The sequence below is a fragment of the Danio rerio genome, chromosome 16, assembly GCF_052040795.2.
Source record: "Danio rerio strain M-AB ecotype USA chromosome 16, GRCz13ab, whole genome shotgun sequence".
Taxonomy (NCBI): Eukaryota; Metazoa; Chordata; class Actinopteri; order Cypriniformes; family Danionidae; genus Danio; species Danio rerio.
In genome coordinates this window covers 53,532,501-53,552,407 of record NC_141036.1, presented here as the reverse complement: position 1 = coordinate 53,552,407, position 19,907 = coordinate 53,532,501, and the positions used below count along the sequence as shown (strand labels likewise).

The 19,907-nt window shown below is 36.1% G+C and overlaps 1 protein-coding gene across 3 annotated transcripts in view; it reads left to right on the top strand.

Moving 5' to 3' along the window:
- Positions 1 to 19,907, top strand: part of csmd3a (CUB and Sushi multiple domains 3a) — a 647,261-nt gene that overhangs the window by 415,893 nt on the left and 211,461 nt on the right. For all 3 annotated transcript variants that reach the window (XM_087287879.1, XM_087287878.1, XM_087287880.1), the window contains 3 exons: positions 2,715 to 2,784; positions 13,112 to 13,228; positions 19,113 to 19,322. In XM_087287879.1, coding sequence (XP_087144005.1) covers positions 2,715 to 2,784; positions 13,112 to 13,228; positions 19,113 to 19,322 — 397 coding nt within the window. The remainder of the gene's footprint in view (positions 1 to 2,714; positions 2,785 to 13,111; positions 13,229 to 19,112; positions 19,323 to 19,907) is intronic.

The following is a 19,907-nucleotide window of genomic DNA, read 5'->3' as shown; positions in this document are numbered from 1 at the left end:
TTAACCCTCAGATTGCAGATTTTTAAGTCTTTCTCAAATATTATTATATCCATTCAACCCATACCTCAATAGAAATCCTATTTATTCAGCTTTCCGATTATGTATATATCTCTATATTTCCAAAAACTGACCCTTATGACTGGATTTGTGATTCTGGGTTTCATATTTGAATGATGTTATTTAAATTTAATGTAGTCAGTTTGAACTGTAGAGCAAAGTTAATTCTTAGCCAATCAGAGCAAATTGCTTTCAGTTGAATGTTGTGAATTTAAATTGAGCACATTGTCACTAGTTCAATCGGAAGATCTTTAAACATTTAATCTTTGTGCAATCAGAATGTTCAAACTCCTCCAGTTCAAACCTAACTAAAGTGTTTATATTAACATTTATATGTAAGGTTTGAGCTGAGCAAGTAAAAAGAGATTGATATCAGTCCTGGCAGTAGCACAATAACCGCTCATTGACTCAACGAACAGGAAATATTGATTATTATTTCCAGAACAAGTGAACCCCAAGTCTTTTTTTAACTTAAAAAAGTGTTATTTACTTTTGTTGTCAGCATTTTTCTTTAATGCAATCTCACACAAAGCATGCTGGGAACCACACATCTTCACATATTTTCAAGAATTGTTTTTGAGTGCTCTCAGCTTCTGATGTTCAAAGACATTTGCATTCAATTTTTTTGCTCTACGTTTTTGTCACTTTGTTGCTGATGTAATTGGTTGTGCAATAAACAGTTGACTTTCAAAAATTCTTTCAGGAGACTGACATTCAATCAAAAGGTGCTTGTTCCGTTACCAGCACTTACATGTCCCAGGGGCTGATTTTTACGACAGTCACATTAAAATGTCTTTTTTCTTATGACTTTTTTTTTTTTTTTTTTGCTGCTTTTATAATGCTTTTTTTATGTGGGCAGGTTATTGGTTTTTCCTCTTGTGCCAGACTCTGACTTTTGATCTTAAATGATGAAAATGCATCATTCAGTAATAATATTAATAACTTTATTTTCAATAATGTTAATCTTAAACTGGAGTGAAATTTGCTGCAGCTCGTACAAAAATGCATTTCTGTAGTAAAATGATGCATAAATGGTAAAAATAAATATAACTTAGATGATAAAATTTAGGATGGATGGATGGATGGATGGATGGATGGATGGATGGATGGATGGATGGATGGATGGATGGATGGATGGACTGATGGGTGGGTTGATGTATGTATGTACAGTATGTATGTACGGATGTATTTATGGATGTATGTATGGATGGATGGTTGGATTGGGTGGATAATTGAAGTGACTGATGGGTGGATAGATTGATGGATGAGTGGACAGATGGATGGAAGGATGAAATATCTGATGGTTGGAAAGAATTATGGATGGATAGATGGATGGATGAATGGATGGATTTAGTGACTGATGGGTGGGTGAATGGATGCATGGATGGATGGATGGATGGATGGATGGATGGATGAAATGCCTGATGAGTGGATAGAATAATGGATGGATGGATGGATGGATAGATGGATGGATGGATGGATGAAGTGACTGATGCATGGATAAAATAAAAGAAGGATGGATGGATGGATGAATGGACGGACGGATGGATGGATGGATGAAATGACTCATGGGTGGACAGAATAATGGATGGATGGATGGATGTAGTAGCTGATGAGAGGGTGGATAGATTGATGGATGGATGAAATGACTGATGAGTGGATAGAGTGATGGATGGATGGATGGATGGATGGATGGATGGAGTGACTGATGGGTGGATAGAATATTGAATGGATGGACAGACAGATGGATGGATGAAATGACTGAAGGGTGAATAAAATAATGGATGGATGCATGGGTGGATTAAATAACTGATGGATGGATAGAATTATGAATGGATGGATGGAGTAACTGGTGGATGAATGGATGGATGAATAAAAAGAGCGACAGATAGGAGCATAGAATGATAGATGGGCAAATGGACGGATAAACAGGTATATGGATGGATGGATGGATGAATGGATGGACGGATGGATAGATAGATGGATGGCTAGAGCGACATGGGTGGAAAGAATGATGGATGGATAGGCAGATGGACGCATAAACAGATAGATGGATGGATGGATGAATAAATGGATGGATGGCTAGAGCAACTGATGGGTGGAAAAAACTATGAATGTGTCCGCGGATGGACGCATATACAGAGGGATGAATGGATGGATGGAGCAACTGATGGGTGGATAGAATGATGGATGGATGGATAGATGGATGGATGGATGGATGGATGGATGGATGGATGGATGGATGGATGGATGGATGGAGGGATGGATGGCCAGAGCGACTGATGGGTGGATAGATATGCACATTTTTTGTCATCGATCAAATTTAGTTTTTTTAACAAAACAAAAATGACAGAATTAATCTTCCACGTTTGGCATTTTTATGGGCAAACTATCCAAAGAAAAAAAGTTTATTTCTAAGAAGACCAAAAGTGCCAGTAGTTAAAGAAGCACCTTGAAGTTCAGCGTTTGATTTCCTCTTCCTCTTTGTGCTTTATTAGATTCATTCGCGGTGCCAGGGCTTTGTTATTTTTGCCCTCACGTCGTACGTTGAAGAGCACGCTGAATGATACATTTCCTATGAGTGATTCATCTTTCTTGGGAATTGGTGAGAGCTTCTTGGAAAAGTCAATATCTTTCTTCATTTCCACTCGTTGCAGGGAAGTGCATATATAACCTGCATGCCGGGGCCTGTCAGAAGATGGAACTACCCAGCGCCGCTCTGTCTCGGTATGCTTTATCTGCACTCATTTCTCCCTGTTTGGCCTTTTATATGTGAGCGTTGCCACTGCTCTACTTCTATTCAACTCAAGTTTATTTCTATAGTGCTGTTTACGATATAATTTCAAAGCAGCTTTAAAAAAAAAAGAGATCATGATTCTACCTTACCATTAAGCGTAATGTGGTTTTCAGAGGTCACTGTATTAAAGTAATATCCATACAGTGATCATGCAGGGACAATTGATGTTAAAGAGATCAAATTGACGTCAAAAACAGGTCAAACATTCAATCAAACTGACTTCAAAACACTGATGTCCAACCGACATTCATGCTCTGGTTCTGAATTCTCGACCAGCCATAATTACGGCACAACCTTAATGGAATAAAAACCAAACTGATTATTCTTTAAGCTTAAAAATACTAATGTAAAATGGATTTTGTATCTCTATTTCTCTCACACACATACACACACAAACACTTGTATAGCTATCTTTATGGGGACTTCCCATAGACATAATTATTTTATACTTTACAAACTGTATGTTCTCTCTCCCTTCTCTAATCCTACACCTAAACACGAGCTTCACTGGAAGCAATCTGCATGTTTACATTTAAAAATACTTTATTCTGTGGGATTTATTCAACACTGTCTCTAAGTTTTTGCTTTAGTGGCTAATTTGTATTAATTTTTACTATTTCATTTGTATATTTTAGTACGATCTGCTCATTCCCCAATGACGATTGTGATTGGGGTGGGGCTTGGTGCCACGCGTACTTTTAATTAGCGTATATTTTTGCATGACTGATCTCATATAAATTCGTACGAATTAGCCACTAAACTGACAAAATATAAAATAGTAACATTTCCTTGTGAGATCAGGCTGGATTTATGAGCTGTTTTACTGTAGTAAACCAAAACAAATGTCCACACAAGATCATAATTTACAGCTATTGCTGTACTATACTATACTATACTATACTATACTATACTATACTATACTATACTATACTATAGTATACTACTCTACATTCGTTTTATTAGGTACACCTGTCTAACTGCTCGTTAAAGCAATTTTCTAATCAGCCGAGCACTTGGCAGCAAGTCAATGCATGTAGACATGGTCAAGACGATCTGCTGCAGTCAAACTGAGCATAGTTGTTTGTACCAGACGGGCTGGTCTGAGTAATTTAGAAACTGCTGATCTACTGGGATTTTCATGCACAACCATGTCTAGAGTTTCAGACAATGGTCCGAAAAAGAGAAAATATTCAGTGAGCGGCATTTCTGTGGGCACAATTGCCTTGTTAATGCCAAAGGTCAGAGGAGAATGGCCAGACTGGTTCCAGCTGATACAAAAGCAACAGTAACTCAAAGGTAATGTGTTACAACCAAGGTATATAGAACCTTGAGGCGGATGGGCAACAGCAGCACAAGACCTTCAGGTGCCACTTCTGTCAGTTAAGAACAGGAAACTGAGACAACAATTGGCACAGGCTCACCAAAGCTGGACAATAGAAGATTGGAAAAACATTGCCTGGTTAGATGAGTCTCGATTTCTGCTGCAAAAACAACATGAAAGCTTGAATCAATCCTGCCTTGTATCAACGGTTCTGGCTGGTGGTGATGGTGTAATGGTGTGGGGTTGTTTTCTTGGCACACTTTGGGCTCATTAGTACCAATTGAGCATTGTGTCAAGGTCACAGCCTACGTGAGTATTGTTGCTGACCATGTCCATCAGTTTATGACCACAGTCGACCCATCTTCTGATGGGTACTTCCAGCAAGTTAACGCGCCATGTCACAAAGCACGCATCATCTCAGACTGGTTTCTAGAACATGACAATGAGTTTACTGTACTCAAATAGTCTACGCAGTCACCATAACTCAATCCAGTAGAGCACTTTTGGGATGTGGTAGAACAAAAGGTTTGCATCATGGATGTGCAGCCAACAAATTTGCTGCAACTGCGTGATGCTATCATGTCAATATGGAGCAAAATCTCAGGAATATTTCCAGTACCTTGTTGAATCTATGCCACGAAGGATTAAGGCATTTCTGAAGGCAACCCAGTACTAGTAAGGTGTACATAATAAAGTCGCTGGTGAGTGTATACTATACTATACTACACTACACTACACTACACTACACTACACTACACTACACTATACTATAAAAGGTATGCTGCAAAAAAAAAGTTTACGTCATTTTTCTAGTCCAAATATCTAAAAAATTCTAAAATCAAACATTCTCAGGTTAAATAAAAAAACATTGTCTTGCTTTTAGAAATAAGTCAAAATTAAAGTTATTTTCCATTAAAAATTTAGTTTTTTTTTTCTTAAGCAAGAAAAATAATCTTATTTTCAAAGCAAAATACAAGTCTCTTTAGTAACATTGGAAAATGGAAATGGAAATAAATGCATGCTGTACTGTACCGAAACATACCGCTCAATGGAAATGCACTTCCATAAGTGCAGCTGAAATTTGACAATGCAAAACCTGCAAAATAGTTGTGGAGATCTGCAAGGTCATTTGGATAGCCCTCAAAAAGATGAGTACATCTCTGCACACTCTTCCATTGAATGAGTAAATGACCGAATGGTAGTGTAGCTCAAAGGTGTTTAGGAGCCGAAACGAACACTCAGAAAGTTTGCTTTAATAAGCAGATTTGGACTATAGTTTCTGACTTTGTTGAAAATGACATCATATTGATTTGTCCTTTGTTTGAACCAGGGTGCAAATTACAAAGGGAAGAGGGGGACTGACTGACTATCTATCTATCTATCTATCTATCTATCTATCTATCTATCTATCTATCTATCTATCTATCTATCTATCTATCTATCTATCTATCTATCTATCTATCTATCTGTCTATCTGTCTGTCTGTCTGTCTGTCTGTCTGTCTGTCTGTCTGTCTGTCTGTCTGTCTGTCTGTCTGTCTGTCTGTCTGTCTGTCTGTCTGTCTGTCTGTCTGTCTGTCTATCTATCTATCTATCTATCTATCTGTTGGTTTGTTCTGTAGAAAATCAAAAAAATATAAAGTATAAATAAAATAATAATTATAAAAAATATAATAATTTTGTCTTTAAAATGGTGTTTAAAAAATTAAAAACTGCTTTTATTCTAGCCAAAATAAAACAAATAAGTCTTTATCCAGAAGAAAAAATATTATCAGACATTCTGTGAACATTTCATTGCTCTGTTAAGCATCATTTGGGAAATATTTAAAAAAGAAACAAAAATCCAAAGAGGGGCTAATAATTCTGACTTCAACTATACCCTACAAATATATAATAAATGCAGTGAATCATTTCATTTGAGTACATATTCACATTGCCAAAAAAACGTTTACCTCCTTGATCCTTAATGTATCATTCACACCCTGTTTTGAAGTATATCTATAGTGTCTTGTAAGTGAACCTCAGTGGCGGCTGTTGAGAGGGGAAGAGAGCACTGTTCATTCACTTTCCCCACACACCTTCATCTACTGTGGGCTCTGGGAATTGAACTCTCAGCCTGTGGGTTGCAAGTCTGACACTCTAAAAAAATACACAAACAGAAGTTCCAGCAAATCCAGTCCCAGTTCCAGAGCACATACACAAACCCCGACACCTACACACAGTTCAAATGACACAGTTCAGGAAAAAATGCCATTTAGAACTGATCAAGCTTACAATATAATCATTGATCTCAACATCTGTTAGACCTCTAAAACATGACATTGATTTGATGTGAATTGAAGGTCAAAAACAGTGGCCTACGTAATACATTAAATCAATTTCTGTGTGGGATTAAAGGGATAGTTCACGCAAAATTGAAAATTCTGTCATCATTTATTCAGCCTGCGTCTCTTTTTTTTCTGTTGAACACAGAGGAAATTATTTTGAAAAATGTTGGAAATGTGTAATCATTGACTACCATTGTATTTGTATTTTCTATGGAAGTCAGTGTTACCGGTTTCCAGCATTCTTCTAAACATCTTCTTTTGTTTTCAACAGAATAAAGAAAATCATTAACCTGTATGAGTTTCTTTAATCTGTTGAACAAAAAAGAAGGCATTTTAAAATATGATGGCTCAATCAATCAATCAATCAATCAATCAATCAATCAATCAATCAATCAAACAATTAGTAAATTAAATAACCATTTGCTCACACAAAAGTGGTTCCAAACAATTGTAAGATTATTTTCTTTTTTAACGCTAAAGACGATGCCCTGAAAAATGTTGGAAACTGGTAACCACTAACATTCATAAGAGTTAAAGCATACTATGGAAGTCAACGCTTTCCGGTTTCCAACATTGTTCAAAATATCTTCTTTTGTGTTCAACGCAAGAAAGATATCTACATTTTGGACCAGGTGAAGTGAAAATTATACGTTTATTTTTTGAGTGAACTGTCCCTTTAAGAACTCCATCAGCTGCATTTTAGTACCATGTGTAGCTTGTTTATTAAAGATGCCAAACAACCAGCTAATGGAGCATTACAATAGTCCAGTCCTCTCCGTAATCTCCTCTTCAAACTAGTGTCGCAGCGTCTTTGTGTCGCTGTTATATGAGGAGTTTGTGCATTTATTTATTTATCTTATTTGATTTAGATGTAGCAGCTGTTTCATCACAGTGTAGTGACCGGCGAGAGATCAGCGTGGTCTGTTAGAGCTCCATTTAATCAAATGGACTATGAAAAAGCTTTCTTCGGGCTAGATCTTTGAGCTCCTATTCAGTCTATTCTTCCCCTTTCATTTTCTCTTTTGTTGAAATCTATTAGCTTTAAACCCTCCTTCCGTGTCTCATGATTTCTGGGGGCTATGACACCATCGCTTACCAGTTACCTAATGCTTTTCATGCAGGGTGACGTACAGTCTGTTAATAGCAGAGACAGACGCTGCTGTAATCTTGGGTTAAATGGCTCACCCGACAATGCTACAAAATAGATGTCATTTAGAAATATATAGTTTTTATATAATGCTTATTTCATGAACACTAAGGTGCATGTTTACTAAATATCTAAGAAAACTCCTTTAGTTTAGGAGTCTATCTATCCGTCTGTCTGTCTGTCTGTCACCATCCATCCATCCATCCACAATTCTATTGTTCTATCTATCCATCAATCCATACATCCATCCATCCATCTATCTTTCTGTCATTATCTATCCATCAATCCATCTATGCATCCATCCATCCATCTTTCTATCATTATCCATCCATCCATCCATCCATCTTTCTATCATTATCCATCCATCCATCCATCCATCCATCTTTCTATCATTATCCATCCATCAGTCCATCCATGCATTCATCCATTAGGGGTGTCAAAATTAAACGTTTCTTCGGTGCACCGCAATGCAGCACGGACAATTCGGTATCAGTTCAGTAATAACCATAACCGGTTATTACTGACGTCATTTACCTCATATGCGCTCTGTCGCGAGGAAGGCGATCGCGAGTACTTACAACGCTCTAACTACATAAAACTCATAAACTGTCCACAATTTCACTGTGTGTGTTTGCTGGATCAGTCTTTCACTGACATATACACTGACATATACAACACAAGCCCCTATTTCACTGAGATCGAGAGAATGAAAGTACTCAATTTCTCTCTCTCGCTCTCGCTCTCACACACACACACACACACACACCCATTTGACCTGCTGGCGTGGCTTTTCTTCTCCTCTCGGCTATTTTACAGCGTTACTTCCGGATAAAGAAACCAGCGCGTGTCTGCAGAGTTTTCTCCACCGTGTCTATCATACATCAGCTGTGAGATCGCCGCTGCCACCTGCCGCTCAGTGTCACTCATCTGTGAAGAGCGCAGTGCGCAAGAGCCAATCGCAACCGTTTTTGTTGAGGGTGTGACCAATCAAAGAGGTGTAAGAGAACTAGACAAGGATCAGAAATTGAGCTGGATATTTATATTTGTTTATATTAATTGCTAAATGCTCGTTTTGTTCAAAGTTACTGTTTATATAACTGACTGTTTGTATTAAATGACAAAATTGTATTACAAATAATATATAAATATAAATATATTCATACATTTTATCATTTATCTATTATTCCACCCACCCATCCATCCATCCAACCATCTATTCACCATTTTATCATTCTATCTATTTATCCATCCATCCATCCATCCATCCATCCATCATTTTATCATTCCATCCATCCATCCATTCATCCATCCATCCATCCATCCATCCACCATTCTATTGTTCTATCAATCCATCAATCCATACATCCTTTCATCCATCCATCTTTCTGTCATTATCCATCCATCAGTCCATCCATGCATTCATTCATTCATTCATCCATCCCTCTATTGTTCTATCTATCAATCCATCCATCCATCCATCCATCATTCTATCATTCCATCCATCCATCTATCCCTCCAGTCATTTTTCTATCTATCCATCTATCCGTCTATCTGTCTATCCATCCATCCATCCATCCAGCTGTCTGTCACCACCCATCCATCCATCCACCATTCTATTATTCTATCCATAAATTCATCCATCCATCTATTCATCCATCTATTCATCTATCTGTCTATCCATCCATTAATCCATCCATCCATCCTTCTATCTATCTATCTATCTATCTATCTATCTATCTATCTATCTATCTATCTATCTATCTATCTATCTATCTATCTATCTATCTATCTGTCTGTCTGTCTGTCTGTCTGTCTGTCTGTCTGTCTGTCTGTCTGTCTGTCTGTCTGTCTGTCTGTCTGTCTGTCTGTCTGTCTGTCTGTCTGTCTGTCTGTCTGTCTGTCTGTCTGTCTGTCTAGCTAGCTATTTATCTAGCTGTCTGTCTGTCTGTCTGTCTGTCACCACCCATCCATCCATCCACCATTCTATTATTCTATCCATAAATTCATCCATCCATCTATTCATCCGTTCACCATTTTATCTATCTGTCCATCTGTCCGTCCATCCATCCATCGATCTATCTATCTATCTATCTATCTATCTATCTATCTATCTATCTATCTATCTATCTATCTATCTATCTATCTATCTATCTATCTATCTATCTATCTGTCTGTCTGTCTGTCTGTCTGTCTGTCTGTCTGTCTGTCTGTCTGTCTGTCTGTCTGTCTGTCTGTCTGTCTGTCTGTCTGTCTGTCTGTCTGTCTGTCTGTCTGTCTGTCTGTCTGTCTGTCTGTCTGTCTGTCTGTCTGTCTGTCTGTCTGTCTAGCTAGCTAGCTATTTATCTAGCTGTCTGTCTGTCTGTCTGTCTGTCACCACCCATCCATCCATCCACCATTCTATTATTCTATCCATAAATTCATCCATCCATCTATTCATCCGTTCACCATTTTATCTATCTGTCCATCTGTCCGTCCATCCATCCATCGTTCTATCTATCTATCTATCTATCTATCTATCTATCTATCTATCTATCTATCTATCTATCTATCTATCTATCTATCTATCTATCTATCTATCTATCTATCTATCTATCTATCATCTATCTATCATCTATCTATCCATCCATTATTCCACCCACCCATCCATCTATTCATCCATCCCTTCTATCCACCATTTAATCATTCTATCCATCCATCCATCCATCCATCCATCCCTCTATAATCATTGTGTGTAGTATTACATGTCTTCATCCTGATCTGAACAATAAAATTAAAGCATTTTTCCCCAAATTCCATTATTTTCTAATGGCTATTATACCTTGAATCTTATTTGATTTTTATATAGTATGTGTTTCTTTGCAACCTGCAGTGCATATAATAATAATAATAATAATAAACTATTAAATATAGTCACTTTTTGCTTCAAAATAAGTCAATTTTAAATCAGCTACCCTAACAAAAAGAGAATTTTGTTTGAAAGTGAAGCTTAATTGAATTTGGAATGTGACATGACTCTGGCTGGTGGCGCTGGACTCGGCTGTGGCTGAAGAGTGACACTTGAAGCTTAATTGATCCAAACTCCTTCGGTGTAAACAGAAGATTCACTGTTCTCTATTGACATTTCAATTGCTGTTCTAAAGCACTGTAAATGGACACAGCGAGTCCAAGAGGCCGTTCATTACACATTTGCCAATAAGACAAATGCAAACAAAGCCGAGTGCACAGACAGATCCCCACACAATCAAAGGAATATATAAATGCGCATCAATATTGCCCTTTCGATCCCAGCGAAGACTTTTGCTGTTCATTTAAAAGTCGTCATAAGAAAACAACACATGCATCATTTTCTGCAAACCTCAAAATGAAAGTAGCACATTTATTTCATTAGCATCTGAAAGCATTTTACAATTGCATTGGTTGTTTATATACAGTATATGCAAACTCAACGGCCACTTTATTAGGTACACCTGACTAGTACTGGGATGGACCTCCCCATTGCCTTAATCTTTCATTGCATAGATTCAACAAGGTACTGGAAATATTTCTCAGAGATTTGGCTCCATATTGACATGATAGCATCACGCAGTTGCTGCAGATTTGTCAGCTGCACATCCATGATGCCAATCTCCCCTTCCACCACATCCCAAAGGTGCTCTATTGGATTGACATCTGATGACTGTGGAGGCCATTTAAGTAGAGTGAACTTATTGTCATGTTCGTGAAACCAGTCTGAAATGGTTCACGTTTATGACATGACGGGTTATCATGCTGTAAGTACCCATCAGAAGACAAAAGGTAGGTATGCTGGGGTCATAAAGGGATGGACATGGTCAGCAACAATAATCAGGTGGACTGTGGCGTTGACATGATGCTCAATTGATACTAAAGGGCCCAAAGTGTGCCACAAAAACCTTTGGTGAGTCTGTGCTAATTGTAACCTCAGTTTCCTTTTTTTAGCTGACAGGAGTGCCACCCGGTGTAGTCTTTTGCTGCTCAAGGTTTGACGTATTGTGTATTCAGAGATTCTCTTCTGCATACGTCGGTTGTAACGAGTGTTTTTTTAAGTTACTGTTACCTTTTTATCAGCTCAAATCAGTCTGGCCATTCTCCTTTGACCTCTGGTATCAATAACATTTTTTGTCACCAACAACCATGCCACATTCAGAGTCACTTAAATCACCTTTCCTGTCCTTTCTGGTGCTCGGTTTGAACTGCAGCAGGTCATCTTGAACATGTGTACATGCCTAAATGCATTGAGTTGCTGCCATGTGAAACGTGTACCTAATAAAGTGGCCGGTTAGTGGATATATAAATGGAACTTGACACTTTCTTGGTGTACATAGAAATAAATTAGTTTTGCATGTGACAAGATTCCTAAATGGAGTTTGGAGTTGATGAATATTTGTTTGCTGATTTCTTATACTGCTGTCAAACTGTCAAAAATGTAATTAAAAGAGACAAGAAAAACTTTGATGTTTGATGATTAAATAACTAGTTCTACACGCAGATTTAGAAAGTTTTTAAAGTTTAAAACAGAACAAAAACATCTGAACAATGTTTTTAGTTGTGTTAATTAAGGAGTGGAAAACATGTTTATGTGTGGACATGGCTTTAGACAGGAGAAAATCTTCCAACCCCACCAAGTTAGCATACGAGTCGAGTCGAGTAGCAGAGCTGATACAGATGTATCCGCACCTATACGGCTACTCGTGGTAAGTATCTTAAGAGTTTTACACCCCAGACAAGAAGCATTGTGCCATGTCTGATTAAGTTCTAAACATTGTTAAATTCTGTCTGTCTGTCCACGTCAAATAGATAGAAATGAGGCACTGTGGTGAAGTCTGTCAGATATTTATGAAACCTCCTATGTTGTACCATCACTTAAAGTATACATGAACCGAAGGCTGTGACCATATTTTTGTCCATATTGTGATGCAGTTCCGACAAAAACAGAAAATTAAATGAGAAAACAGTGGGCGTGGCTTGTTTTTTCTACTGCAAGCTGATTGGATGTAGTAAAGTGGGCAATTCAGAGGTATTACAACCTAACAGACACCTCATCCTCCCCATTTCTATTTGTTGACAAAACTGACAGCTGGAGGGGAGTGGGTAAATATGTGACCTCAGACAGATGTCATCTAAGAATTTAACTTAAAAACAAACAGGAAGTGCATTTTCAGATTTTAGTTTTAGACTACAACAGCAAACTTTTATTTTTTAAAATAAAACATGATGAAATTTTCACCACAAAAATAACAATGTGAGCTAACAAAATAGTTATAATATTAATATGGTTAGTTTTTCATTTCATTTATACTTTTACCATCCTTTGAACTTCTTTTTGCCCTCAAACAGAGGACAAACATTCACTTTGTTTGTAGAATATCACTTCCGTTGAGTCTCTATTTTGAGGGTTGCATTTGGCTCTGTATCTTCTCTGACTGTATGTTCTTGTCTTTAAAGCTCAGTGTGGAGGTTTCCTGACCGACCTCAATGGAGTCATCCTGAGTCCCGGTTTTCCTGGAAATTATCCTAGTGGACTCGACTGCAACTGGACTGTCAAACTCCCTATTGGTTTTGGTGTGTATGCTGTTGTAGCTTTTGAGTTTTGAGTGATTTTTTTTCCCTCTTTAAGTAAGATATTTATATCTCAGTTGTTTAGATCATTAGACAGAATGAGATTAAATGCCAAATCTCCTGCTTAGATGTTTCTCCTGAAGAAAAAGACCCTGCTAATCTCGCCTCATGTGTCTCTTTTGGAGTTTTCAGCAGTCTGAGAACACAGAGAGCTTTTTTAGGAACTTAGACGTTTTACTCATATTGGTCAAAAAATATATACCATTGTTCTTGGTTCCGTTCACACCGGATTTAGATAAAGACTAAATTTAAAAACAAAGAAAAATTGTAACCGTTGTGACTCGGTATTTGTTTTTCCATCTTTTAAATTCAATGGTTACAGGTTTTCAGCATTTTTCAAATGATCTTCTTTTCAACAGAATAAAGAAACTAGGTTTAAAAGTGATATTAATGATGATAACAGAATTAAAATTTTTGGGTGAACTAACCCTTTAAGCAAAGATATTTTCCTCTTAACTATGTTAATTAGGCAAGTTAGTGTAATTAGGCAAGTCATTATATAATGTTGGTTTGTTTAGACATTTGAAAAAAAAAAATTAATTGAACGGGACTAATAATATTGACCATAACATTATTTTAAAAAATGTAAAAATTGCTTTTATTCCTGCTAAAATATGATAAATAAGACTTATTATTTATAAGAAACAAAAGTGATCAGGAATAATGTAAAAATTGTCTTGCTCCATTAAATAACACTTTAAAACATTTGAAAAAAAAAAAAAAATATATATATATATATATATATATATATATATATATATATATATATATATATATATATATATATATATATATATATATATATTTCACAGAAGGCCTAATTTTTTCCCTCATCTCTCTGGGCTCTATCATACAAACATGTATGGTGCAGATTGTTGCTATTTTCAGACCAGCGCAACTCTAATTTTCACATTTTGCGTTTTGTTGTTTAAGTGGCAAATACATGGGTGTGTCTTTCTATAAAGGAGGGGTGCTAAGGTGCATTGTTGGCACGTTGCTTTTTTAAGGAACTGAAATAGACCGCGACATTGACAAACTAAAGCTAAAGCAACTAAAGTCCAGCACAGAACGTGTTAGTCGTGCGCCTATGCAGGTCTAAATGCTTACGCATAACCTAATACACACATAAAGAATAATACACAATTATCTTTACAGATAAATCATTTAAAGCATTAAAATGTTACAAAAATTATTATTTTCTAAAAACATACAAAAACTACTGCCTCTATGTCTTTTTTATGGAAGTGGGGCTTCTTTTCTGTTCATTCATGACTATTTTATTTGTATAATTGTATCTTTATTAGCAGTATTATTTCTTATATGAATTGTTATATTTGTTTTTTTAATAAAAACAGGTTTATATATGTCCATCTGTTGGGTTTTGGAGACGTATGCATCACCATATGAAAAGGACATGTGTTTGTATATAACTCAGTTTTTTTTTTTTTCTTTTTACCATACTTTGTTATTGTTGTTCACATATTTGTTTGCTGGAAAGTAGCCTTAGACTTTGCTCTTAGATCGTTAAAATAGAGTGGTGTGAATTAAAGGTACACTGTTAGACCTTACCAGGCTTTTTTACAGTAGAACACTGGCAACACTGTTGCCAGCTACTCACTGTAAAAGTTTGGTTACAGTAAGTAACTGGCAACAGTGTTGCCAGTTAATCACTGAAACTGAACCATTACAGTGAGTGGCTGGCAACAGTGTTGCCAGTTGTTTACTGTAACCGAACCATTGCAGTGAGTAGCTGGCAACAGTGTTGCCAGTTAATTACTGTAACAGAGCAGTAGTGGTAACTAACTGGAAACTGCGTACAGTTAATTACTGTACTGTAGTGTTACAACTCACAGCATTATACTGCATACACAATAGTATGTCAAGGTGTTACTAAAATTAATTAGTATTCTTACATGTTATTAATTCTTTAAATTAATTAAGTTGTAAATTCTGACAAATTTATTTTATTGTTTTGGCAGCAAACAAATATAAAACAGAAAATGTATAACAAAATTAAGAAATCAGCAGATATAAATATCAGCTTGCATATTACTGAGAGCCACAGGTCTGCACAGCAAGGCTGCAGTAAAACTAACGTTTAAGCATGCAAAATTCTGTCATATGGCTCTGCGAAAAGGAGTGGGATTAAACAAAATATTTAGAGATTGAAAAAGCAAGCAACTGGTCCATAATTTTTGTTCAGAGAGGTCATGGTTTGATCTATTATTAGTCTCAAGCAATCATATGATGTGATTTCGCAGTTCAGAGTTCTCCAAGTTTGAACTTTCCAATGCTGCAAACTGTAAAATTTGTCGCATGAGTTTGCATTCCAGGTCTGCAGCATTCACATGCGTATGAATGGAAGTCTATAGGGAGAAAAGTGCAGTGTGACTGGGACTTTAAGCTGTAACTCTAATTAAACACACCTGATAAAACTAATTAAGGCTTGTTAGAAATCTACAGGTAATGTTGAAGCAGGGTGGGAACTAAACTCTGGTGCTCTGCAGTTCTCCAGTAACTTGGAGTTTGACCCCCATGTTATAAAGCAGGGGTGCTCAATCCTGTTCCTGGAGATCTGCCTTCCTGTAGATTTCAGTTGCTACCCATATCAAACACACCTGCCTGTAATTATCAAGTGGTGTTCAGGTCCTAATTAATTGGTTTAGGTGTGTTTGATATGGATAGCAACTGAAATCTGCAGGAAGGTAGATCTCCTGGAACAGGATTAAGCACCCCTGATATATAGCATACTTTTAAAGCAACTGCTAACATTTATCACAATCACATATCCATTAAACACACACACAAAGTGCTGCAGTGAAATGTGTTACTCTCTCCTTAATGCTGACCATGCAAAAAAAAAAAACAACCAAAAAAAACTGAACAGCAAAAAACACAAAATAATTATTTTAAATTTTAAAGTTTTAAATAATTAAAAACTCTGTCAAATCTCAAAAAGTTTAAAAATAATTATAGAAAACAAAAAGTTGGCAACAACGAAAAACCAATGGATCCAATCTTTTATTGTTATAATTATCTCATGACAACAAACTTTTTTATTGTTTCAAATATAAATTCATAGATGGAAACACAGCTCTGAAAAATACTTAGCAACAAACTCACAACCTGGGACCGGACAGGGGAGCTTTTATGTGTGAATGGCTATGTGTATCATGTTTTTGTTATTGCCTGTGATGATGTGCATATGTTACCTTACTGAGATGAAGGAATTTAATTTTGGCTTAGTTGCCAGAAAGATACATACAACGGTTAGCATCTGTACATTATGGCAGTATGCAATATCCAATAAATACATATACTTAAACAAAAGTAATGTAAGAAGTTATATGAGGAGAGGCTAACTAGCTAACAATGTAGCTTTCAAGTACACAGTTTAAGATAACAAGAATATAACTTAAAACACAGCCTTATTTTATAAACCCTCAAAAACATTTGAACACATTTTACTTACTCATTTTAGATTCTTATTTAAAGCCTAGAACATATCAGATTTAACATCTGAATTGATAGACAGAGAATAGAGCACACTCAGCAGTAAACAAATCAAACACCTGGCTCTCTTAAAGGGCCAGCATTTTCTGAAAACTCTAACACCTTTGTGTTTAGAATAAGACGGACAGCCTGTGGGAGTGTGTGGTGATGCCTAAATCATTGTTTTTTACAGTTATTTACTGCACAATCTACAGAGTAACAGTGCAGTTATACTAATTAAACACACCTGATCAAACTAAATCTAAAGGTAGTGTGTTGAAGCAGGGCTGGAACTAAATTCTACGAGGCTGTGGCCTTCCAGGAGTTTGACACCCCTGGTACATAGCATATTTTCAAAGCAACTGCCTACATTTATCACAGTTATGCACATATCGTTTAATAAAAACAATAAAAATATACTATAATATAAACTTCATCCATAGAAAAAAATAAATAAATAATCTGATTCTCATGTCGTTCCAAATCTGTAGTAATAATAAAAAACACAACAAATATCATGATTTATACATTTATTTAGGAAAGCCTTTATACTGTTAATGGCACTTTTACTTGCCAGTTTTCCAGACAAATTCATTGAGTCTCTGCAAAAATGTATATGCGTGTTGTTTAAGATATATATTTTTTTTTAAATAACACATTTTTACTAGTTATTTAGCAAAATACTAATATTCAGTTGAAAGTGCAATTTAAAATCTTAACTATAGGTCAAACTAGGCAATTAAATTAGATTAATTATAGAAAAAGTAAACAAAGTTATAAAAATTATTGTGACAATTTCTTTGCTCTGTGTGAATATTTTTGCCTTTAAATGCATTTCGTCCATATCTTGCACTTACCCTTTAATAAGCTCTGTGGCATTAGTTGACTCCTGATACTCAATGTTAAAAACATAAAAGGAACCAAAGAAAACACAGAGATAAAATAAATATAAAATAGGAACATGAAGCATCAGAGTAGATGGGGCAGTAATGGTTGAACAGTAATTTACCATTTATTATCACAGTAAATATCTGTAATGGTACATAGAGTAAATTACTGTAATTTATTCTTTGCACTACAGAATTTCATACAAATCCTGCTCCTTTTACAGTAAAATACTGTTTCTTTTCATTACAGCTAAACACTGGCTATTTTACAGTTATTTACTGCATAATCTACAGTAAGGGTTAACAGTGTAGCCATTGACCTTAAAGGGCACCTAGTTTACTCCTTTTTCCAGATTTAATAAAAGTCTTTTGTGTCTCCAGAATGTGTCTAAAAAGTTTCAGCTCAAAACACCCATCAGATTATTTATTAGACCTTTCAGAGGTTTGTCATTTTTAGCTCTGAGCATCTTGTAGCGTTTTTTTTTTTTTTTTTTTTTTGTGGACTGTGCCTTTAATCCTAGTCCTCACTGCCCACCGTTCCCACATGCCTGTCAGTGTGCCTTAATCTCCGCCCTCGGCTGCGTCAGACAACAAACAGACATGAAGGAAGCAGATCTCACGTAACGTTTGTAAGAAATACTATAGTAAGAACTTTCCTAATGATTATTTGATGTATTTGTTGTGGAATTGGCATGATGAGTCACACACAATGTCGTTACAAAGTTCACACACACACACAGTGGACACACAGACAGACGGCTCGCACGTTTAGCTTTGCACTGTTTTTAATAAATGTGATAGGATACACATTATTATCCACTGCTGTGTGGATATCCATTATGTTTAAGTACAAAATAAACCTGATTTAACGTCGACAAACTGGGATTGAAGCGTCTTTATAATTCATTACAGACATGCACTGTTTTAAATACGTGTTACACTTGTAAAACTTATTCTTAATCACATTTGATGTTGATCACAGAAAGCTGAACAGATCTTTGAATCCCAGTTGCTTTGTGCATGTCCTGTTCTGTTATGATTAGACACGTTACTACTGAGACATGTTAATACGCGGCTGTCAATTAACTTGGTTAGTGGGGAAACTGCACTCCTACGTCAAGTTGCGGTCTGTCTCAAATGTGGAGGGATTTGGATCTTATTTTAATCTCATAAGTTTAAAAAAAAGAGACTTATTGTCTTTAAATCACTCCAATATGACTGTATACACACTATACCTATACACAGTGCTGTCAAAACAGCTTATTAAAGATAGCTCGTAAAACCATAGGTGCCCTTGAAGGTGCATTATTATTATTATTATATTACAATAACTATTGTTTCAAAGCTTTACACATCATTGCATTACCATCAAATTCAGAAAAGTTGAGGTTATTCATTACCATAACTTCAGTTAATAACTAATCAACTAATTCCTGTATACGATCCAGGGATTCACCTGCAGTTCCTTAACTTCTCCACGGAGGCTGTACACGATTACCTTGAGGTCCGGAGCGGGACGCTGGACTCAGGATCAGTGATCGATAGGTTCAGTGGACCTGTTGTTCCCGAATCTTTCTTCAGCACGACCCACGAGACCAGCTTCTTCTTTCACAGCGACTACTCCCAGAACAAACCCGGCTTCCACATCACCTACGAGGGTAAGACGGATTAGACCTGCCCTCAGCCATTACTTCCCCTGTCCATACAGACACACACCACTGGAGCCCTTCACACACAGTAACAGGATGGGGAATATACGCAATTGTTCTTTTTGAGTTCAGTCAAAGGCCTTTAAAAGCGGGTCAGTTTATCTGTGTAACAGCCGCAGGTGGAGGTTTTCTAGTCAGGCTTGCACAATGTGAAACATTGATGTTGTTTCTCAGTATTTTTATATTGTTAGGGTTAGGTATGCATTTACTTTAGAAGATAAAAAATTTATTATGTCTTGTTTTATATATACAAAAAAAAATTGTGATTAAATTAATGTGAATAAAACAAGAGTTGATGTTTAAGACAAAAAATATTTTACCTTCCTGTTGTGTTCGTCTCAAATCTGACCGATTTAAAACTTAAAACACTCACAAATATTATGTTTTAAATCTGATTCCCTCAAGGCCTTGTGATATTCTTGTGATATTGATGTTAAATATAATAATATGTTATTATTATTATTATTATTATTATTATTATTATTATTATTATTATTATTATTATTATTATTATTATTTATTATTATTATTATT